General features: G+C 44.4%; 1 protein-coding gene across 1 annotated transcript; it reads right to left on the bottom strand.

The window, feature by feature from the left end:
- Positions 1–811: 811 nt before the first annotated feature.
- Positions 812–24,338, bottom strand: LOC104080148. The gene is made up of 6 exons (XM_009582447.1): positions 24,303–24,338; positions 22,694–22,862; positions 17,053–17,088; positions 7,885–8,024; positions 5,314–5,381; positions 812–914 (listed from the first exon to the last, which is right to left on the bottom strand). The coding sequence occupies exons 1-6, from the start codon at positions 24,336–24,338 to the stop codon at positions 812–814; spliced, it is 552 nt and encodes a 183-aa protein (XP_009580742.1).
- Between the last annotated feature and the right edge of the window lie 155 nt (positions 24,339–24,493).

Here is a 24,493-nt window from a genome sequence, read left to right as displayed (position 1 = left end):
TTTTTTTTTTTTTTTTTTTTTTGTTTAATAAAAGCATGTTTACAGTCAGTGGGATAATTGTTTTTCTTCCGTTAGAGGGCAGCAGCTAGTGTGGAAGTTAAAAAAAACTCCAGAGACTCCGGTCTTCCTGAAAGTGGGGAATTTGTCCTGGTTTGCTTATCGGTATTGCTGTATATCTGTGTTTGCAGCAACCCGCTTAAAAGTCTTTTGTGTGTTTTCTTTTGACAGGCTGGTTATAAGAAGAAACTGTGGAAGAAGTCAGCTGCCCAGAAGAAGCGTTTGAGAGAGCTGGTGTTGTGCACTAGAACGCAATGTAAACTCCTTGATAAAATGACCACTTCTTTCTGGAAAAGAAGAAATTGGTATGTTGATGATCCCTACCAGAAGTATCATGATCGCACAAATCTTCGTGTGTAGAAATCCTGGTTTCACTTTTGCATCCCTCTAGGAAAGAGGTGGTGGTACATATGGCATGGTCTTAATTTTAGAACATAAATCTGTAATACTGGTTACTTTTCTAAATAAACATATGCATATCATCTGATCAGAATTATGGGTATCGATGGCCAAAATAAAGGAATATTCAATATTATCTTGAGCTGCAATTTATATTTTACTTGGCAGAGATCAAGCTGATCACCTACATGTTCTGACGTCTGTTGGTTTCCTGTGATTGTGTGTAATGTGGGTGAATACAGTCTAAACATCATTAAAAGTGAATAATTCAACATATTTAAACTTAAAATTTTTAAAAGAAACATGTTTAAATAACCCCAGGATATATTTTGCTGTGTCCATACTTATTGGTAGCTCACTGAATGGAGTCTCCTTGGGCAAAGGGAGAAAGGAGAGCCGGCTCCGTTTCAGTATCGTTGCCTGTCACGGTACCAGATAAACTGTTGCCTGTCTTCATGCTAGAGAGCATAGAAAAAAAACCAGTGTTTCACGGCTACATGCAGCTTTTATAACTGACTTAAAAATGTATTAGCCACGAAATTTCATTACAGGACTCACATTTTGTATCCTGTGTTGGTTTTTGAGGAGTAGAATATATTCCTTGGGTCCTACGCTACATCCTCAAGCAGTCAATGCTGAGTATTTTCTTGGTTTTATTCTTTCTTTAAGCCTGATTATACCTCCCCCTGCATATCTCTGATCACATGTATATATGGAACAAAACCAAAGATTTATTACAGGGTCCTTTTGGAGTGTACAGTGCAACTCGTCTCTGGTTTCGCCAAGGGCTAGATAGGAGGTTTTCTTTACAAACCTGATATTCCAGCAAGCATATGAAAAGCAGTTGCTTCTAGCAGTAGCTTCAAAATGTTCACTAATAATTAACCCATTATTAAGCAGGTAGTCCCTGGTTATCAGCTCCAGAGCCACCTCTATAGCAAGAGATGGTTTGCTGTTCAAGGCTGTAGCATTTCAATGAATTCACTAGTTACTCAGAGTGTTCAGTAGCTGTATTTTTTTTTTCCAGTTCATAATACAGAAAGAAGTTCTGAAGGACATGCAGCACTTAGTGAATACATCTATATACAGTCAGCCAGAATTGAGATAAAAATAATACAGTGATCAAAGTAATTATTCTGGCCTGCCAGATACATTGAACAGACTAAAGATGTTTTCTTCTTTTTTTTTTCTTTTTTTTTTTAAAGAAAAGATTAAGACTTTATTCAAGATGTATATCAAGCAGTATAACAAAATCAGCAAAACATCAACCTTTGGAATACTGTTGTAATGGCCATCCTTGTGAGGCATTAAGTGTACCATTTCATCACAGGTCTTTTCTACCGATCACAAGAAAGAAATCACATGAAGGGCACAATTATGATCCTTAAATAGTTTGTCTAAACGCAAATCCCAACGTAGTGTTCTCTGCTATTTCAAATATGGTGCTAGATGCAAAATGGGTACCCAAAACAAACAGCAAAAAGGAGACTCTGATTAACAAGCATTCGGTCACAAGTACAAGGGTTTCATCGCTACATGAGAACACTCAGAGAGCAGTCAGAGGCAGCAGGTTGTTTACATGAGGGTAAGGAGCATTGTATCTCTCCAAGCAGCTTTCTCCCTCTCAATAGGAATATATAACCCAATTCTCCTTTCCTTCTGTGCCAGGTTTGCACTTAGACAATTTAGATTAGCGTGGGATTAATTCCAAGGTGACAGCGATATATATGAAGTCTGTCTTGTCTATATTTGATGTGATTCTGATTCAGCAACTGGCGACTGCTGTAACTGCGCTGACACTGGCCCCTACAACAAGAAAGGAGGCACGGAGGACTGCACTGCCCTGCTCAAGCTTAGTCTCTTCATAATTGAGGTGAATTTATGGTAGATGGGTGAGGTAATTCACAGGCCCATTTACCATGGACCATCTTCAGCTGCAGTTTCCTTGAACTGCAAGAATAATGCATGTTTCGCTTGAGCCTTGTGCTGGCTAAAGGCTGTATTTTCTAGGGCTGGCCTGTTCCTTTCAGAGTTACACTCTCTGGACCATCTCCGAGAAGTCAGGAGGAGCCTGCCTGCCCTACAGGACTGATTGCAGAGGCCAGCTGCCTGAAAGGCCCCGACAGCTGGGCTTTTCTTACTTAAGCCAGATCTGTTGCTAGTTTAAACCATCAGCTTTAAGATTGCTTGCTTTTAGGAGGAGTAATCTGCAAGCGGTTAGCCGGCTTGCACCCTCAGAGCCTGAGCTGGGAGGAAGCTGAGAATTGTTCCCATCAACACGCCCCTGAGAAACCACCATCCATGTGTCCTCTCTTTGCTCAAGTCCTGCAAACTCTCGTTTGCCAGGAGGGGTCAGCATCAGCGCAGGAAGGCGACTCGCCGAATCGGGCTCGTTCCTTGGCAGAGGCTCAAGAGAAAAGCTGCAACAAAAGACTTCATGTCTACTTCATGTCTGGTGTTTATTCTGAATGAATGCAAGCAGCCGAAGAGTGAAATGACAGACTTGGGGCAACACCTGTAAACAACCTGTGTGGGGGAGACGAGGAATCAAAAGCAAATGACCGTTCTCTCCTGTATACAGAACACTACAGCACTAAGTGTACGTGGTTAGGCATTCACATTTCTTGTCTAGCTATACACAAATATACAGCTCAGTTGATAAATTAATACGTTTTTGCCAGAGATATGAAAAGGTTTATTTTTCTTATTTATACAGTGAACGTTTTGAGAGATATAAGGCAACTCCCTTGTCAACAATTTTACCTCAGCACTTAAGAAATGCTAAACAGTCAAGTTTACAGTAAAACAGCAGATTAGACGCACATTTAATAATTTTAGTGAGAATCAATACAGTGTGTCTGAGAATAGAATTTGTCAGATGTTATGTAGCTCTATGTTGTTGGTTTTTTTTGGCATAACTGAGTGCAAACTTGTCAGCTGCTTTTTTATCTTATGACAGCCCATCGCAGAGCAAGAAAACACAGCTTGCTTGCAACAGGGTTTTATTTTCTGCTAACACTGCAGGCAGTTTTTCTATTTCTTTTTAATGTTTGCCAAAAGAAATCAAATAAACTCTAAAGCTGCTTAAAAATAAAACACACAAGCTTAGCTCCTCAAAGCTTTTGCTGAGTATCTTCCACGGACTGACTCTTCTGTAACTGCTATTTAGTCAGGTTTGTTGGGTTTTTTTCAATTACTTTCTGAAGAGTTTTTCCTTCTTACCCATTGCAAAATATGATTGAATTAGCACATATAAAGGAAATAAAATTCTCAGGCAATGAGGCCAAATATTGTGGCAGACACAGGAAATACCTGCTTGCTTGTTCCACTTCCTAGCCAGGTCAGATAAACATTTGTGCGTGCACATAATTTATTTCTCTCTTCCCCACATATGTAGGAAGCTCGGGGGGAAACCTCAGGGATCCATCAGACAGGGACAGCTGGGATATCGATGCATATCCGGCAGAGAAAAGGTTTCAAAGGCCACTTCAGATTTGTCTCCGAGCCTGGTACACTCCAGCCGGCTGTTGGCATCCTGGACTGCTGCACCTGAACTAGATTAACAGTACTGTTTATCATCAAGCCTGTGTACTGATCCGTTAGTGATGGCACGTTCTACATAATGCTAAATGTTTTTCTAGTCTATGTGACAGGTCCAAGAGCAAACACAAAGGGCCACGTAATTAACTTATGTGTGAATCTTCACATGCTCAACACTTACAAGAGACACCAACTTGAAGCACAAATACACAAACCCTACCACGTCTTCCTCTTCTTTTATATTTCTCATTTATATATGGATACAAATACACCACTCCATCTGGTTCTTGTGGTTCTAACCAAACTCCATACTACAGGTGAAACTCCAGGCTTCAAAAAGCAGCTCAGACCCAGCGCCCTGCTCTGCTCGTGCAAGTAAAACAGCAGCACCTCACCAGGAAAGCAGAGCGCTGGGACTGACACTGTTGCAGGCAGGGGAGAAAAGTGAGTTTTCCCCTGGAAGTGCGTCACTAAGGTGATTCTATGTTCTGTTGCTGCAGCTAGTACAAGCCTGGCTTGCTCACACTTTAAAACTGGCAGTAGAACCTTTGCCGCAGGCAATACGGCCTAGTTCTTCTAGCCACCATCGTTTTCCACACAATACTCTCCTGGCTCAGGCTGATCAAAATTAAGACTCCTCCTTCATTACATCGTTGAAACCGTGTATTTTCTCTCGCACGTCTCTTCCTCGTCCTCTGTAAGTGGTTCTGTCTCTATGGCTTTTAGCACAATGATTTTCTCGGAATAAATGTGATTTACTTGCAGAAAGAGAAACAGAGTTGCAGTTCAGCTTTCGGTAATGAATCTTGGACATTTTGTACAGTCAAAGTACTTTGACATTTGTTACATCATTCAGAGTCTTGAGGAGGAAGGGAGGAAAGAGAAATCCATGGCTTCTGCAAATCCACTTCATTAATGATAAAGCCATAAATAAATACACTGTCAATGTATCATCATGAGTAACTGATTATTTTTGTTTCCGCTGTGCATTCACAGAGCTAGAGCTATGCAGACACAAACGAGAATTGTAAATGTACAGCCTTACAGGATCAGCGTGAGCGGGTGTACACTCTGCAAACGAAACAAGGACTCTTAACCTGCAGGTATCTGCCAGACTGTCCTACCCACGTCACGGACAAACGCGAGAAGCGTGTAACAGAAGGATACAGAGAGAGGAGAGAGAAAGGCCATGTCTACAACGCTGTACATCAAAGCACATCCATCCCACTGCTGTTTCCTACATTATTAATGAGTAGCTCTTTAAGGCAGAAGAGAGACATTCTGTGGATCTTGGTGCTATTGGCTCATTGCACTCACATTGTTTCAGTGGCAGAGGAGGAGGTACTTTTCTTCCTGAAGCGAGGTCTAAGGGTCCTAGGCGGTGCCTGCAGAAAAGCAAGAGAAAACTTCAGTAGCATAATAGGAAATGTTTTTTCTTTCCTTAAAACTCACCCATCTTTATGGCACCTCTGTGACAATGATCCTGCTCCAGGCATGAAGTAATGGAGAGGCAGATCTTGGCCCTGAAGATCATTAATGAATGACCATCTGAAGACTAACCCCTTTAAGAAACCCGTTATAGTCCTTTACCCAGGTTACACCAACACCTTCCCCTCCGGCGCTTGGTTAGAGGTGTGGCTAAAGATTGCTAATAACATAACAGTCAAAGGAGCCAGGGCAAATTGGTGCCATTTACAGCAGCTCTTGGATGAAGAGAGCAAACTGGTGGCAGAAAGCCAGCTCTGGTGTCTCCCAGCCCACGCTGCAACGTTCAACCCAGCCACAGCCCCTCTGAGGGTACATCTTGTTGGGGCATTACAAAGCTGAAGGGGTCCCCAAGGTGGAACACACTGGGCCTGTCATTCTCACAAGGCAGAGCTTTTTTAAAAGATCAGCCCCTCGCTTGGGAGACAGGCCAGAAACAAGCCGTTGAAATTATTTTAGAAGCCAACTATTGCAATTCTGCCTTGCAGCCAGCTGATGCAGAGAGCTTTAAAAAGGAGCCCTGAATGCCCAGGAGGAGCCAGATGAACTCCATGAAACTGGTTTACTGTGATTAACCCCATTCTCCAGACTGAGACAGAAATTAGTTAGACTAGCAAACAAAAAAAAAAACCCACAACCAAACCTAATCTGCAGTGCATACTTCTCTCAGTAGAGCTTTGGCGTAGCATTGTGTCTTGCAAGTTTCACAAAAAGAAATGGTTACCAGATGTTGTGGAGGAGCACAAATTCTCAGTGTGGAGCCCTGTCATAGCATCACGTAACACTGCAAGGCCTGGTAAGCTCTTCAACTCCATTTACATAAATATCCAAAGCTTTATTTTCTTTAACAACATCAACCTATTTACCTGTAAGACTACGACAGCGTCTTACCATTCATAAGTGAGGACTTTGTCATTTCTATTTTATAGGACTTTCCAACCCAAGATCATGCTGTGCTTCCACATTCCTGTGATGCAACAAGGTATAAATATTCATATAGATACAGAACCGCAGTGCAGCGAGGTTTTGTTTAGACGACTTCTAAATCTCCATCTCTTCCAGCTTGCCCATAAACCAAGGTCGTTTTTCCCGGAGATGGAATTAATCCAACACCCCACCCCATCTTCCAAGCCTGAAATTTTACCTCAAGTTCCCACAGTGAATCCCCAAAAGCACAACAGAGCTGGATGGGACAGCTGCATCCAAAAAGGCACAGCTGGAGGAGAAAAGCTGAGGAAGAAAGCTGCTGTGCGTGGCAGGCAGGGATCCCACACCACCCCAGACTCCATAGCCTCTGGCTCAGAGTCGCTATCTGTAAACCAGGAGCTCGGGGACACAGCCTGACAACCACAACAGTATCTCCTGCAGCTTGGGAGAAGGCTGCTCTTTGGGAAGCCAGACGGCTCTTAAAGCAAAGCAGCCATTTACTGCACAGTAAAGACTCTTAAATCAGGAGTGAATAGCTCTGCCTCCTCTGGGAGGCCACTTGACAGCTCTGAGAGAAGCTACAGAGGCTGCACCTTTCCACAGTAAGAACAGAGCAGCCCAGCTTTTGGTGAGATCCCCCCAAAGATAGGATGACCCACCACAAGATCACACAACTGCTTACCAAACCACACTGCTCCAGCTCCCTCACACTGAGCCAAGGGGAGGGTGGAACAAACCCAGCTCCCCCATGGTGGAGATCTCCCAGCTTGGATCTGAGAGCTGCTGGCTCTGGCCCCATCCCCCCTGCCCAGATCTGGAAGGAGTCTTTGCCTACAGCATCTCCCATGGAGGTTTTATTTCCTCCACAACAAAATGTTGCTAAAATTGCTTTTGGCAAACTGCAGTGTGAGAACTGCGTCTCCTTTAGATCTTTTGTTTCCACGAAGCAACTTAAAGCATACTTGTTAATACAGTGCCTGATTCAAAAACCTATTGAAGTCATGAAGGAAGAACTGCCGCTGGTTTCGGTGGGGTTTGTCTAGGTGTGAACTCAAGCGAGAGGGACTGTGAGCGCTCTGGCTGTGGGTGCTGGCTGCTCTCACCGTTAACTATCCTGCCTTGGGGGTGAGAATATATTTTCCTCTGCAGACATGAAAAACCAACTAGCAGTTGATATCCAAATCCTCTCACCCAAATACTTCCACATTAGCACATGGTTTAGAGCTAGATACAAGTTTTGCAATTCAGATCCAGCTCTGAACCCCCTATAACTGTTATCTCCACAGGCACTAATTCAGACTTCTTTCAGGAAATCCACACATGCAGAAAAGTGAGTGAACCCATAGCAAGACCCTCCCCTGAAAGACTAGAAATGTATTGTTTGGACACAGTGTTTTTAAACCAAAGAGAGATGCTCATTCAGTTGAAGCTTCAAGGAATGTCATAGAAGGAGGAGCCTTGACAATATGGAAGTACCTCAAGGGGTTGATCCTTCTTTTTGGGCCTTTTGTTCATGGATGCAGAATCCAATGAATAGTTCTCTTCATCATCTGAGAACACAGAGCCTTTTGTTTCACAGTTTGCCTCAGGTGGCTTTTCATACTTATTGTCCACACCTATTTAACACGGCCATTTACAGTCTGAAGACAAAGGATGAGGAAATCAGTGATGGTTTGATTCACACTCTGCCAAATGCCACATCACTGCAAAGCCATGCATCTTCCAGGGATTAATAGACAGAAGGTTCACACATCACACTCTAGTAATAGCAGCTGTGGGGTTAGAAATAAAAAGGCTCTTGTTTATGAAGGCATTATAAGCTCTATTTGGATTATTTTACATAGAACTGAGACTAAATTCACAGCCTGTGATGTTCTGGAGGTTGACTCTACACAGAGATTTTTTTTGTTTGGCTCAGGGATAAATAAAATAGCTGATCTCTTGAATCACTGATTCCATCCATAGTTCCTGCATCTACTGCTTGCAGAAGGAGTGTCCTCTAGAAGACACCAAATGAGTGTTGAAGCCCTCTCAACAGTATGGAGAGAGCTGCCTGGAACGCAGAAATATGAAGCACGGCAGCACTAATTGACTTGAAGCTGAGAGAGCTCAAGCCAAGCACCCAGCCTGAGATCCACTGAAGTCAGCCAAAAGCTTTAACAGGCATTGAATGGACCCTCAGCAAGTGGATGTGTTGCTGCAAGACCAGAGTGCGGAAAAGTCCCTCTTCTGTCACTCTGGGGTAAATCATAGAGTCATAGAATGGTTTGGGTTGGAAGGGACCTTTAAAGGTCATCTAGTCCAACCCCCCTGCAACGAGCAGGGACATCTTCAACTAGATCAGGTTGCTCAGAGCCCCGTCCAACCTGTCCTTGAATGTTTCCAGGGATGGGGCATCTACCACCTGGGCAACCTGTGCCAGTGTTTCACCCCCCTCATTGTAAAAAATTTCTTCCTTCTATCTAGTCTGAATCTACCCTCTTTTAGTTTAAAACCATTACCCCGTGTCCTGTCACAACAGGCCCTACTAAAAAAGTCTGTCCCCATCTTTCTTATAAGCCCCCTTTAAGTACTGAAAGGCCGTAATAAGATCTCCCCGAAGCCTTCTCTTCTCCAGGCTGAACAACCCCAACTCTCTCAGCCTTTCTTCATAGGAGAGGCATTCCAGCCCCCTGATCATTTTTGTGGCCCTCCTCTGGGAGGAGAATCTTATGGAGCATTAACTCCACTGATGGATCTGAAGGCAGATTATGGCCCCATGACTACAAACCACTAAGGCCTGCTTGGTGGTTCTTAACCTTGCAACTTATGGCAAGACCTTTGTGGGACTGGTCATGTTGCACAACACAATCCATTTGCTGCCTTAAATCCAGATAGTGAAGCAAGATGGTATTTTTAATGGCCAGTCCAAAGCAAGAGGTACAGCAAAGGACACCCAGACCAAGCTTTCTGCATCTGCACAGACAGTTTCTAATCAGCAGGGCTGGAGCTTTCTTTGTTTGACTGATAGTTAGGCTTTTTTCATTCTGAAACATGTCAGGAGTGGAAGTGTTTGCTGTTTAGATGGCATTAACCACAGTACTGGCCCTGTACTTAGACTGTTGTATAAACATACATAGAAATAATGCTCTTTGCTTCTTGCCTCAGCCTGACTGTAAGCCTGTATCAGCCTGACTCTGCTGGAACAAAGACTAAAACCCAAAGACTAAAACCAGAGAGGATTCTTAAACGTCTAACACTTATTAATCCATTTAGATCCTTAAAGCACAAAAGAACTGAATTCTCCAACAGCTCTTTCAGTTGGGTAACGGAGAGACAAAGGAGAAGTGATTTGGCTACAGCAACACCACAAATCATGAGCAGGTCACTGGGGCTCTCTCTGGTGCCAAATTCAAGTCGGCAGCTAAACGCTTCCAGCCCCTGCGTTCAGCCCACAGGATGCGGCTGCTGCTCAGGAGAGCGGTGCACACCACCTTCTGGCCACTGACCCGGTGTTTCTACCCCTTTATCACCATTTGCATTGGGCAGGCTAGAAGTCACCATCGCAGGTTTCCGGGAAGAGCCAGAAGTCAACTTTTTCCCAGCTGTACTGAAAATGCTGATAGTCACATTGCAGAGAGGCCCAGGATAAAGCTGAATTGGTTTTTTTTCTATATATGATTGTGGTGTTAAGACTACACTGTGGGGAGAATTAAATGTGTTCTCTAGACCACATGGCAAATCAGTCCAGGAACATTTTATTTTAATTACTATTTTATCCTTCCACTTGGGATGTGAGATATTCAGGAGGCACCTAGCTTAGGTCATCTTGGATATGGGAGTTGGTCCTTGTGCCTCTCTAAGCCAATGAAAAAAGGAGTCAAGTTTGGTTTAAATGCTTTGTTCAGAGCTTGAGCAAAGCCGGAACCAAACATGCCCAAATCTGCAGCTTGGAGGCTAAGTACTGCCCCCAACACCGATTCATGTGACTGCTCCCAGCTGTCCTCTTCCCCAGAGGTCCCTCAGATGTGGCCTTCAGGCTGGCCCAACAACACACCCCCAGCCACGTGCTGCTGTGAGGAGACAACGGCTTTGCCCAGGAAAAAGAGGACTTCACAGGGGACAGGACAGGGGAACGGAGAACAAGAATTAGAGCATTCAGTGACCAGACTGCGGAGATGCTGGCTGCTGAAGCTGAGAGCATACAGGATTAGGCAAATGTGCCCTGCTCCCTTTCTCCTACAGCCAGCCGCTCCGCTGCAAAAGGAGACAGAAGGAACTGTCAACCCTGATAACACTCCTGGGAATCCCATGCTTGTCTAGCATATGTTGCTTTCTCCGATATTATTCTCTCTCTTGAATTGGGTACTGGCAAAAAAGATATCCAGGCAGCTCTGCCACCTGCATTGCCCGTCTCCGTGACAGGCACAGCAGAGGCACAGTCTCCTGCAGGATCTTCTATTCTCCCTATCAGTCTGAGCATCATATCCATGTCCTGGAGATGCTTCCATGAAGATCAGGATAAGCCTCCAAGCTGGCACATACTGCTTTGACCCCCGCAGCAGAGAGGTCTGTAAAGTCCACTGGAAGTTGGGCTGAGGCCCTCTCCTCCCCTGCTCCATCTCATTGTGAATGAGGCACTGAAAACCAGCCAAATGAGGACCAGTTTTGCTTCAGCCTCACTGAACTGGAAAAGGGAAGAAGCAGGTCTATCTCAGGTCTTTCCACTACATTTCTGACCATTGATGAGAGCAGGTCTTGAACACACAGGGCACTTTTTTTAAGAACTGGAGCAAGAAGGGACGATTCCCTGCCCCTCCTGCCTCGGGAAGGACATCTGTATTGTGCACAATCCCAACCTCGTATTGATCTGGGGTTCCAGACTTTGTCCCACGTTTGTGGAAGCATTACGCTCTTGTGCGACTGAAGGCAACTCACATCTGAAGGGCTGCTGCTGTGTGAGTGCCAACTCTGAAGTTGTTTTTTTTGTAAATGGAGTGATGACAGGATAAAAAAATACTTTTCCTACACCAAGGGAGTGAGTCCTCTGCAGGAGAAAATGTAAAGCAGGGGATTAACCAGAATAATAAGCACACGTGAGGTATTAGTGCGAAAGGAGATGGAGGCTTAAAGTGAATGGACGGGTTCTGGGACACCAAGGTTTGTTTCTGGAGAAGGCTTAGACCGAGGAGCAAAACATGTTGTCAGGGCGGGCACAGGCTTCTCGAGGACAGCACTTGGCCTCGGGTGACCTCCTGAGTGTTTCTAAGAGCTTTGGGATCTGAGGCTGTGGGGCCTCAGGTCACTGTCAGATGTCCCCAAAATGGCAGAGCCAGCAGCGTGTGCTGCTCCAGGGAAGCAGCTGACAGCCCCAGGGACCGTGTCACAGCCAGGAGGTGGCTGCATAAAAGCACGGACCATACATCAGATGTCTCCCCCGGCTCTCTCGTCTTTGGGAGACTCTCACTGCCCATCTCAGAGCAGGCTGTATTTCGGGTGTCTCCACCTCTTACATTTATGGCTCGACACCTTTGTGTGGAGGGGCAGAATCGCTGCAGAAACAGGAAGTTGGCTGGTGTGCCAGGGCTAAAGCTGCTGCCGCCTCTTGCAAACGTCTTTTCAGTATCCAGACCAGATTACACTCCTCTCTTCACTAAGGCAAGACAGAATCTGACTGTAAACTTCCCTTCCCTAAGGAAAGGGACCCCTTAATTCCAGTTCCTATCATCCTATCCTAATTCCTTCAAAGCAAACCGATAAACCAGCACACTGCGTGGGAAGCCCTGAAACTGGGCATACTCCAAGTTAAAGTAGACAGGGTTGGGATCTAAGCTATTAAACGCACTGCAGGGAACAACGCAGCACAGACAAGGGAATGTAGGCCAGACCATCGTCATCTTTAATCTCTGTGATTCTACATGGGCTAAAAAATCTCACTTGCAAAACTCTTTCTACAGCAACAAATGGGATTCAGTAGCAGGCTGTTTTTTCAGCAATTGCTTTGATTCAGGCTCTGATCTATGCTGCTGTTTAAATCCAGAGTAACTTCTATGGATTTTCATGAGTACAACAGAGGTCAGGGCCTGGCCCATTCTAATTACAGAGGAGCAAAGGACTTTGATCTAGATCCTCTGAAAAATTTGGACACTTAAATACAGTTACAGTGGGAATCAGGCACCCCAATACCTTTGAGAGAAGCTGGACCCCCCTTATTTTCCCAGGCAAGACTTCTTTCTCCTGTCACTGTAATTCTTTGGGAGCAATGGGAAAGACCACAGTCACAGACTACACAAACCAGGAGCAAGGTATTGTATTATTGTAATGGAAGATAAAGTCACTCCAGCCTTTCCAGGGGATAATTCATATAAGGAGATTTGCACACCACTTAATAAGAGCAAGAGAGCAGGTATTTATTATATGATGGCGATCAGCTTCTTTTCCCTGCAAGAAAGACAAATTTGCCATCATTTCCAAAAGACAATGACCCAAGTCATGTACTTCCCCAACAGATTTCATTGCCAAACGAAGAAGTTAGGAGCAGCCAACTCCACCAGCACACACTGCCCAGGAGCCACAAAACAGAGGCAGACATCCTTTCCAAAGCTGAAGTCAAGTGCAACCAAAGCAAACAAGTCTAATCACATCAACAAAGTCATCGTTAATGAAAACACATCCCACAAATGATTAAGTTGTTAAGTGCTAGTCTATTCCAAACACCTCAGAAGAAAACTCATGCAATCTGTAACACTTACATCAGAGTCCCATAATATTTACATAGAGAAAAGGAAAGAATAAACTGTTAGGGGAAAACATTTGGGTGTAGAGGCGGAAGGAACATTGTTTCAGAGCACAGAAATCTTCATCTTCACTTTCATAATATCTGTGGTTCAACTGGAGTTTATTAAACAACAACAAATGTTTTAACTTTCTGTTGCTAAAATGCAAATATAATTAAAGAACCTACTGATTTTCCATGAAAATTTTTCCTTCCCTGAAATAACCAAAATAACTATGAAAGTATTTTTCAATACCCAGAGAAACTCCCAAATTGCCATTCAGAGGTAGTGTTGCAAAGTGATGCAAATCATAGCTATAAAAATTTGATTCAACATTTAGTAAAGGGAAGTTTTAAGGAACAAAATGCCTAGAGCAATGGAAAGTTGTCGTTTGTTCTTTAAGCTCAATGAGAGAAAGGTTAAAAAAAATGTGTAAATCCCCAGCACAAGAGCTGGAAGCAAAACTGGCTAAGAACAAAAATGAAACTACCTACACCATTTAATTGAATTAGTTCAGAGACATATGAACAGCCCCCTTGCTGAAAAGTCAATTAGTTTTTCAAGAGTATTTTCCACTGTAATAATCTCATGTGCAATTTGTAGCATACCACAAAGAAGGGATTGGATACATCTAATATATCAATAAGGTCATTTGTTCAAAACACAATTAAGTGAATGTCCCATTAAGGTCCTTGCTGACTTGTACTGCTGATTGTGTGTGATCTGTCACCTTGTCTTCAGGATGACAACCACATGTAGGAAGAGATCCAACATTATTTTATTGGAAAAACTCCAGGGGCTGCAACACCTTGCGGATGGCTGACTGAACATGTTGGCTAGGCTGGCCGTCAGTCACTGCTGAGCTGTAGTTTTTAAGTCGTACATTACTGTATCACTCACCACTATGGAGCATAACCCTGCAGTGCACACTCAAAACCAGTCCCATTCATCACTAATGTCCTTGCATATTTCTTACTTTGCCTAAGGCTCCTGATCAGCATTTTAGTACTAAATGCCCCCTCAAATGCATGCAGCCGCAACAGTTCTCCTGATACACAGCTGATTCTTCAATAACTGCTAGATATACTTATTCTCTGCAAGGATTAAAATTGTTCCTCCATCTCAACCATGCCACAGCACCAAAGAGACGTTAGTTGAGAGAATACCACCAAACATAATATTTGTTACTTCTTAAATGCCAGTTCCAAGCAAGCTTGTTTAATGCATTTAAGCATTTACCAGGCACTGCCAAAAGACAAACAGATATCCCTGGAGATTTTCACTCCGTCCTTCCTGAAGGGGAAAAAAAGCTCTTAGATAATTGTATCGTTATTCCTTAATGCTGCAGCCTGACTTTCTGCAGGCTGTGAACATACAAGAGATAAATCAGAAACTTGTGTAAAGACCTGGGAGGAGTTTTGCCAGCAAAGGCCTGCCACTGAACAAGAGCAAGAGGAGCTGACACAGAAGCTGTCAAGAAGACACGCTGGAGTATATATAGTGGAACACGCTTGCATTTACTGATGCTGCCCAGAGCAAAGAAGGATGAATGTCCTGAATTGTGTCAATGCTTGTGTCATGTGCAGACTGTGAGGCCAGCTGGAGGGAGCCAACTGGGCAGGAAAGAGCTCTTCTGTGAAGCAAACAGCTTCAGTGGCAGAGGAGCCCAGCACCACTGACAAGTGACAGATCTGCTCCTGTACAGGGTAAGATCATGCTGCACTCAGCCTGGCCTTCAGTCTCTGCACAAATGCACGCTCCATGGCACCTGCAGGCCACGTCCTCATGAAACCTTCTCTCAGGATTTCATCTAGGGAGCAGGATGGGCAGACTTTGCTCCCACCAGCCTGAGCTCTCCTAAGAGCTGTGGGGATTTCTATGAGTCAGCCAGCGAGAGAAACAATTGAGTTTCACCTGCAAGAGCATTAAGGCAACTGCTTCTGCCAAAAAGGCTGCATCATGGCTCTAAACCAGCCTTTAATACTCCTGCTTGAGGTAAGGCTTGACTATCTGCCCATTTAGATTATAAACTCTTTGGAAATGAGTACTGTTCACGATTGTACTCTGAAACTGGCTACACAAAAGTGTGCACCAAGGAAAGATGAGTGCCAATAGTTCAGGACAACTTAGTCCTAGCTAAACAAACTTAGCTTCTTTCTTCTCCCTGCTTTTTGTGGTGCTGAGAAAATGTCTTCATATTACGTAGCCAGCTCTCTGAGCTACCAAAGCTGCACTTACAAAGGAGCATTTTAAACGGCAGGCGTTGTCTGAGAGTGCATTAATGCATCTATTGCCTTAGAGACAGAGAAAGGGCAGCCTGTGGAGACAGAATGAACCCTCTATGAGATAGAGCCTCAGCATATCCCTATTGACATGGTCTAAGGGACTGGATTATGTCAGGGGGAAAAAAACAGTAAGACAAGCCAATCCGAAAGACAGGGCACACAATTTAAACCAGATCAACATGACTTTGGGCCCAATTTGTGAACATATTGGACTGATTACTGCTTTAGCATCATTTAATACTTTCCTAAGATTAACTCATGACTATTAAGCACTTAAGGATTCAGTGATCCTTTTTATGAGTAACACTTTGAAGTCAAATCCATAAAATTGGTTTAGGCTAAAATTAGAAGGGTGCTAATAAAATGCACTGTGAATACAAGTGTTTCATGATTGCTTAAACAGATATCACCTTAAACAGGCTTCATTCTCCTGCACAGTGGCACACTCACCCAAAATGTGCTAGTGCAAAGAACCAGAAAAGGACAACAGGGAGGGTGACAAACCAAATATGAGGGTTGGTTTGCCATCTACATAGCGTGCAAGGAGACAAGTGCCAGGCTGGGATCACCAGCCTCCAAACATTAATGCTGCACAGGGCTGCATGGCAGATCAGGTGCAAGGCAGTGGGAACGAACACCCTAGTACTCTGGAAGTGACATGAGCCAGCAGCGCTGGCTGCAGCATGGTGGCAGCACTGTGATCCTGCAGTTCCTCTGCTGCCATCCCCAGGTTGATTACAGTATGCAAAATAAACAAAAAGCACATGAGATAAGGAGTTACGGAAGTCTTTTGCTTCCACCAACATGAGACACTGCCAGTCTAGATTTCTTCCTTCTCCCTAGACAAGCTGCTTGGCAGCCCCATCCTCTGGCATGCCCAAATCAGAGGCCTCCCCCTCCTTTCATCTGCCACTGGGACAAAATTCAGAAGTGACACGGCTCAGCTCTTAGCAACCAAGCTAAGTGGCGCAGCATTGAAAAGACCACCGGCAGCTAAACCATTCACTACACTCCTAAGTTTGTAAACACAAGCAACGCTGGGGACAGTGGGACACTCTTCAAAAATGGCTCTAGCACAGACTGAAGCAGGGAGAGTCTGTTCAACTCTATTTCATCGTACCAGGGTCTGCTACTGGGCTTTGTTATTTACCCTGCTCATCCCAAACATGTGTCCTCTCCACTAACAGAGAGACACGTGCCAATCCTTAGGGAACAGAGTAAAACAGGGCTGGGACTGAGGAAGCTTTGCTCTTGCTGGTTTCCCTGCGGTTTTACACCAGTACTGGGGGATACGGGGCAGGAGTTACACTGGTGCAGCAAGAACAGTGGTACATCCTCTAGACCAGAAAGGACTGGTGTTTTTCTCCAGAGAAACACTCCCCAGCCTTGGGTAACACAGGTCAGTAAGGTGAGAAGCACTGCAATACTTGCCATCAGCACACACACAGCTCACAAACTCACTCGCAGCCTGGCCTTCCCCTGGTTTGTTCCCCTGGTGTTAGGAAACCCAGTGAGTACAAGCGGCAGGAGCAAGCCAGGCTGGGAACGCAGTCATGCCCGAAAGGGATGCGTGGGTATCGGGGCGCAGGAAATCCAGCACTCACCTCTGAGGAGTCGGCATACTGAGCAACACGTGCACACTGAAAGAGGAGCTGAGCGTTAGGAACTCATCAGGCTAAGCTATCTCTCAGAAAACACTTGGTATCATCCTGAGGTGGACTTCACGGCCCCCATGTGCATTAAGAGACAATCGTCTCTATTCACCAGCACAGACTCAGGAACGTGCCTCACCCCAGCCTATGTGCCTAAGGGGTGTTAAGGCTGGGATTACATACAGTTCCCTGACTCTGTTCTCAGATCACTAAACAGAAATAACTCCTGACCAGAGGGGTCTGGGAGCATGGATAAGCAATGGGTAACACAGTGCAAAAGGCTGTATGATAATAAACACGGGATGCAATACTGGGACTTGTATTGCTACATGCCTGGACTTTTTTCAGTAGATTTAGACTTCTACAAGCACTGGTGCAGCCATTCACGCAGCTTCTGAAGGAAAACTATCCACAGATCCCTGATCTTCCTAAATCAGGAACATGCTGAGGAGTCCTGCAGGAATTATATTTTGGTGGAATTGCCATAAGAATGAAAGCAACCAAGGGAATTGCATTGCACCCTTCAGTGCAACTGCAGGTGATTCACAGCTGTTCATAAAAGCGTGACCTTTACAGCTTCATCTTCTGGATAGCTTGTGCTCCAGGAAACAGCCTAGAAATAATTTCCAGTTTGAGCCTTCCAATTTAATCCTCACAGTGGCATCAATGACTCCAGACAAAAAAAAGCTTCTGGAGGAAAAAAGAGTTTGAGCTCTGTGTGATTTCCTTGGTCATGATTATCCTGCACTGTAGACACTGAAAGTCCTTCCATAGTTTCACAGTCATTTAAAATCAGCATAAACCAGTGCTGCTGCTGAAAGCAGATGTCCCATTGCCCCTTACGCTCTGGCCTCTACGTTGTCCTGTTGCTGATGTCTGTGCTGCTGCTCTCTATTGGCTGCTGCTCTCTATTGCCTTCAGGATCTGACCCAGGTCAAGAGCAACCTGGAAGCAAGGAACAGCATTTAACTTGAAACAGCTCCCTGGCTGGGGTCAGCATATATAAATAAGATTTAAACATGTCCAAGGGAAAGGACGGTATGGGGCAGAAGCAAGCAGCTGGGTCATACCCTTTCAACGGGAGCGCTGGCTCACATTGGCTGGATGCGGCCATAAAACTATGGCCTTTGTGTAAAAGAGATGAGTCTTAACCAACCTCAAGAGATCTGCTGCGGGTTTAGCCTCTGATTTTACACAGAAGGTAGCTGATCACAGTTTTCTGAAGGTTTATTCTCTGAGAGCTCATACAACATATACATATGGGTTGTTCTCACACATCTTTCTGGAGTTTTTCTGGTTGGTGGGGACTGAGCTATCCACACATATCCTGAATGCCGATATTCCCCTACCTTTGTTCTGTCCTGCAAAGCCTTAAGCGCTTAAGTGCAAACCCAAGAAACAGCCTTGACTCTCTCCTGCACAGATGAGTGGAGACTATCAGAAAGCATACTGCACATTTCTGCTTTGAAATTGTTCCAGCTGAGAATGATCTTCAGCAGAAAAAGCACTCAGTCTGGTCAATACAGAGGGTGGCTGTGTAATGTGTGATCCTCTGGCCCAGACAGCATCAGCTCTGGACACTCACCATCCCGTGATGCAACGCAAATCTGCTGCTGCTGAAATATGTCCCACTGACTCACCCAAAAGAAAAGCCCGTCTCCAGTGCCCAGCCCACACTGGAGGTTTCCACTGACATCAGCAACCGTGAGATGTTTGCATCAGCTATGGGATTGAGCTATGTGACACAGTGGCCAATATCCCACTCCTCAAGTCACATGTGTCACTCACCAGCCATTGCAAGTGAACAAGTTTTATCTGCACTGTCCAGGATGCTTTTAAGGCAATACTGTAGGGTTAAGAAGTGCAAAAGCCCCCCGCTGTTAATAAAGACACATCTGTATGTGGATTGTTACTGGACATTTGCCAGAACAGCAAGATTGCCTTGAAAAATATTTGGAAATGTTGTTCTGGAGCTTGCATGTTTCCATAACGATGAGTAGCCACATGACACTTACAGTTCCCAAAGGAAAGGGACAGTTGTGCCTGTGGAAGAAGCACAGGTTGGAACATGCATCAAAGCTAAAATATCACAGGCTATCATCAGGGTGCCAGGACACTAAGTCAAGAAACACTGAACTAAGAGCAAAGCGAAAGATCAGATAAAGAGGACAGGTGGTGGGCCTGCTATGTGGAGGAAGGACAATCATCGTGTTTCCTCGGTGTGTCAAAGGAAGGTGTGCACATGCTTCACAGGAGCAGTGGCAATGCCTCACATAATGTGCTGTGCGTGGGGTTGGCAGCCACACACAAATCATGGCAAAAGCAGCCTTTGCCCCTTCATGTTGACTGGGTGTGAGGAGGAGGAGAAGGGTCTTTCTGTGGAATGGGTGTGAATACACCTGGAGCCCGCTATACACTGAGCAGTTCTGCTCCTGCAGAAGGCCATCCGCACGAGCGGGACTGCTCAATGTACAGCTGGCACCATTGAAAGGCAGCGAAGACAGCAAAAGATAGAGGGGGGGGGGGAAAGCAGCAAAAGGTAGAGGAAAAGAAGGAGTAATTCCCCTTGTCTCAAAGGCAGCTCTTGCATATTCTATTTCTTGGCCTCATAAGACACTCTTCAGCAGGCAAAAATAAACCCTTGCTGTGTCTGCATGTGGTCATTACTAACTAAATGCCAAGCTCTTCACACGGTGCTTTGTGTCAAGAGGGGATTCAGAGAGTCACAAATCCATCTGACCAGCACCAGTCACATTATAAAAATAACAACAATGGAAATGAAACAAGCTGAGTGGATACTTAATGTAGTCTGAGTACAGCGTTGTCCTGCAGCCAGCTTTTGGCCACAGCCAAAGCCCACCAGTGTCTGAAGAGTCTTTTCACAGGTTTCAGTGGTCTTGGAAACATGCCCAAGAGATGTGAAACCAGAATCTGAACCACTCCTGGTGCTCAGAGGGAGAGTGGGGGGTTTCATACCGACAAACCTGAGTTTCAGAGTCTCATCTGTGCAGGGAGGACAACAGACCTCTCTCCATCCCCCTGTCTTTCCAAATCACTTTCTTTCAGATATCATATCTGCTCTTAAACATAGTCACACAACAGGGTTGGAACTGAGCAACACCAAGTTCCACACCAGATCTGGCTGTGTTTTCATTGCTCAGGGAATGGGATCCATCTAAACTCCTGTAACCTCAATGTAAAGAGCCATCTCTTGTCTTTGCCTCACTGTTGTAAGTGAGGGTGTGCTTCCATGCACCATTCGTTCAGTAACAAAGCTGGCTTTAGGAGCTTCCAGTTCCTGGCCTCTTGATCTCAAAACATATCTCCCCGAAGGTCTCCCAAAACAGTTATTTTGGAGGCTCCCAGTAAGGCGGATCAGCAAATAAGCCTGAGTTAAAAATAATCCCTCAAAAATAGTACAAGAAAGTATTTTTAATCTGGATCAAACTCAAGATTTCTTCCCGAGTCCACAGCTCTTTACTACTGGACAGCTTGAGTGACCATAGCTGGGCTGTTCCATCACCCAAGGGTAGCACTTGACATCTCATTATCATAAGGCTGCTCTTCTCTCTTTGACATGTCTGTCTCTCCTGTTGAGAAAATTAAGAGCCTGTGCTAGACGCAAAACTAATTCTTCAGCCTTTTGTACATCCCTGACAGCCATATGAGAGAAATAAAGGGAGCTATAAAAGCACTCCCATAGGCAATCTGTACATTTACTCCTTCATCAAAGACTACGACCCCCGTAGGACTGAATGATGCTCACAGTGCTTGGCTTTTCCACTTGTAAGGTTGGCTGTGGTCTAGCAATGCCCCTTTCCTCAAACCCCATGTGCAGCAGCACTCCTCAACACATCCAGTCAAAATAACGCTTCAGGTTCCTGTCCCTGCCACAGTTACTGATCATTTGTAAATTCAAGCAGTGACTTTGAGAGCTGCACTTGCAGAGGACTGTAACAAGTTGGTATGGATGGAGGATGTAGAGAAACAGGTGGGAGTGAAAGCACCTGAATAAACAAAGAGCAGAAGAAGGGCTATAAGAGTGGCACCCAGATCAGCAAGTCATCAAGATCCCAGCACACCCTCATACAGCTTCTCAGATGCCTGGACTGGGAAACAAAGGCAGAATAAAAGAAGGGAAAACATAAAAAGGGGCATTTCAGTTGTTCAGAAACTTCTCAGAAGTAGTAGCAAGATAGAGTGCTGTTACTACAAACAAAAACCGTCTTGCAAAACTGGGATCAATCTACAGACAGGACTTTTCTACAGGTATTTTACATGTTATAATCACTGAAGTAAGGTGTACAGGAAAGCCACATAAGAAATCTTCTAAGGTATTGACCTTAAAATACACAAGCATCTTCTACCACATATGGCTTTCAGGACCTGCACATGGGAAGTACAATTTGTTCTGTTTTACAGACACACTGAGGAACAAAGGTACACTCCAGGTCATACCAGTATTTTGCAATAAAGCGGGGTGTGAATTCATGTGTCCTAACTCACAGTCTTGCCTCCTAACCACCACACTGCTTCTGCAGACACAGGACCCGTTCCTTCAAACCTTCCCTAAAAGTCTCTGTAAAGCAGGATTTCTACTCAGACCAAGGGTACCATGTTTGCAGCCCCAGCCAGGTTCTCTATTAATGTTCTTACAGTTGTTCCATGTATCCCAGCTTCTGCTGTCAGGCTTTCTAACAGCTGGTTAGAAAGACCTTTTACAAGAAAGGTGAGGTCTTCGGCTGAGTCATCCTCGTGTCAAACAGATAGTCTGGGGTATTTTTGCTGACTCCCTCTGATGTCAGACTAAATCCCATTATCTCTAAAGCAGGAATCTAAAGAGAAGGCTAATGTTTCTGTGAGACAGTGGGGACTGCTGACATGGACATTTGTGTTTCTTCCCTTTGTTCTTTCAGAATTTGAAAACAAACCATTGCCCTTCAGATAGACTTGTTTTCCATAACAGTGCTTATGCAGACATACTTCCTATCGTAAACAGCTGTCAGATCTCGGTCTCTGCTTCTAGGAGTGCTTTATATGGGTTTTATTTCTTGGTAGGCTTCATCAGTGATAAAGTTCTGGAACTACAACTGTCAAGCGTTGTAACAGCTACTGTACAAGCACAAGTGGGCCTAATTCAAACCAGATATCCATTAGAACTCGCCTTTATGTTTAGATGACATAGAGAGAGAGGCTGTATCACCATATTTGATGATAATGACCCTTGTCCACTACTGTGCATTCTTATCACCCCCTTTTTGCACTTCCATTAGCCCCTCTCATTGAAAACCCACCACAGCCTGCAGCCCACAGCCCACAGCCTAACTTTTCAGCTTAAGTTGCAAGGACTGGCGCTGGCTGCGTTGCATGCTCAAGTCCCGTCCTTGGTACCAGCCAGGAATAGTAACCATCAAACGATGAAACTGTTTTCTCTCTTAAGTGCCAAGAGACTCAACAGCATGTCTGTGTCCTGCGAATTCTGGTATGCGCTGCCTGCAATGTCTGTTTCTATATATTCCTGCCAACTGCATGACTTCATTCAACTGTGTGATATTCCAGACAACACAACACTGAAAATAAAGCTGGCACTTACCTGAGCTGCCAGTGCCTTCTGATGCACTTCTGGATGTTTTTGGCTGGCTCTGTTTGCTACTTGTTCGTACAGTGACTGAAGGAGGAACAGTGCTGCTGCTGTCTCCACGAATCGTCGAGAGATCCTGCATGCTAAAGCTCCTTAGTCTCTCAGACAGGGCCCCCTGTCCCTAGTTAAACAAACAAGCAAATAACACACCGAAAAGTTAGATTCCACAGCGCATTTTAAGCCTTTCTTGCCACTAACTTATTGAAATCCATCAGTACAATAGGAAGGGAAAAAATTGCCTGGTCCAGTAACCTAGAGAGGACAAAAGTGAGTTGTTAAAAGCATAATTTCGCTCTCTTTGCTCTTCCTTTTGGAGTGGTTCTATGCCCAAAGTCTGACCATTCAAACATTTGATGGTGAGCATCTCCTTCAATGTAGTCATTTGAGCTCAGAGCAGCCTTAGACACATCTGAAAGAGCAGGATATTATTGTATCTTTCAGGTAGGTACTTTTCTTCACTAGGATCTGAGTCAAATAGGTGCTTGGCTTCAGAAACACAATTAAATAGTCTGCATCAAAATAACTCCCTTTCAAAGTTCATCATCTATGATGATATTCACGCTGCTGTTCTCAGTCATACACAGAATTTCACAGAAAATTTGAAATTTTAAAGTAATAAAAAGTTATTGTTAAATGAAAAGAAATATTCCAGTGCTTTTTTTCATGCAGCTTAAGGAAGAAATAAACTAACACAATATTTTTCTTTCTTTTTAGACTAGCTCTCAATCAGGCAACAAACATATTCCTTCGTGAAAGGAATGTAGCTGTTCTTTGTAAAGGATGGGTTGGTTAAAAGACACATCTCATGAAAACTACATCCCATCAAAAAGTTGACTATAAGTATACTTCTTTCTGAATTCTGTAACCCTCATACTACACCACTGCCATAAAGTAAGAATGCCAGAAAATAAAATCAATACAGAATCTATCTATCCTTCTCTGTTGGCTACATTAAGTGACATTCAGAATACAAATAGCATAACTGGTAAAAAGTACATTTAGGTTTTAACATTTTGTTGAGGGAGGGTCTGAAAGATACTTCATAGCATATAGTTTTGAAAAAAATACTGAAATAAATACATAGAGCCTGATCCTAAAATTATTTCTGCTAGTGTAAATTAGGAAAAATTCAATGGATGCTTTGACTGAGGTGAAATCAGAAAGATGGCAAACAACAGTAAATATTGCCCTGTTTAACAAAACAGATAAGGCACATCGCAGCAATTCACCGCCACCTTCATTTAGACTTGCATATGTCAAAGCAGTACGTAAGTTGAAGCATAGCCTGAACACTGCCAGAGGGCTCTAGGTTGGGGCTGGACCAGAATATATCACTGATCTCTTCTGGGCTCCAGATTTGAGTATCCTGCCCACAAAACCAGGGTGCAGCTGAGGGGCCAGTGGCGAGTACGCTCTGGTGCTGGCCAGGCACAGAGAAGGGACTCATCATCTACAATCAAAGGCAATACTGGACACATTCCTTGCTAAAACAGTTAGGCAACACTGTCTGTCCCCTAGTGCACTGGCATTGATACATTGGGAAGGCAATGCATTAATTTACCTGCAGGTACTGATTTACCAACATCACTTCAGACATTTCGCATGCAGAGTAATGGAAAATCTCTACCCCATATAAATTCCTTAGGACCTTACTTTTAGGGACGGTAAGTAGACAAGGCATCAGGTGCTTATAACTACAGTCACTGGGATAGCATTTCATTTTTGGCGGCTCACAGCTTAGACGGGTACACT

The sequence above is a fragment of the Fulmarus glacialis genome, unplaced genomic scaffold (assembly GCF_000690835.1).
Source record: "Fulmarus glacialis isolate BGI_N327 unplaced genomic scaffold, ASM69083v1 scaffold9180, whole genome shotgun sequence".
Classification (NCBI taxonomy): Eukaryota; Metazoa; Chordata; class Aves; order Procellariiformes; family Procellariidae; genus Fulmarus; species Fulmarus glacialis.
This window is presented reverse-complemented; position numbering and strand designations above follow the sequence as displayed.

Bases quoted from the DNA above. Each gene is read 5' to 3' on its own strand.
- LOC104080148 (XM_009582447.1), bottom strand. From the start codon at position 24,338: ATGTCTGAAGTGATGTTGGTAAATCAGTACCTGCAG. The intron at 22,863-24,302 runs GTAAATTAATGC...TTGTTTAACTAG, and splicing joins TGGTAAATCAGTACCTGCAG to GGACAGGGGGCCCTGTCTGA. The intron at 915-5,313 runs GTGAGTGCAATG...TATGCTCTCTAG, and splicing joins TCCTCTGCCACTGAAACAAT to CATGAAGACAGGCAACAGTT.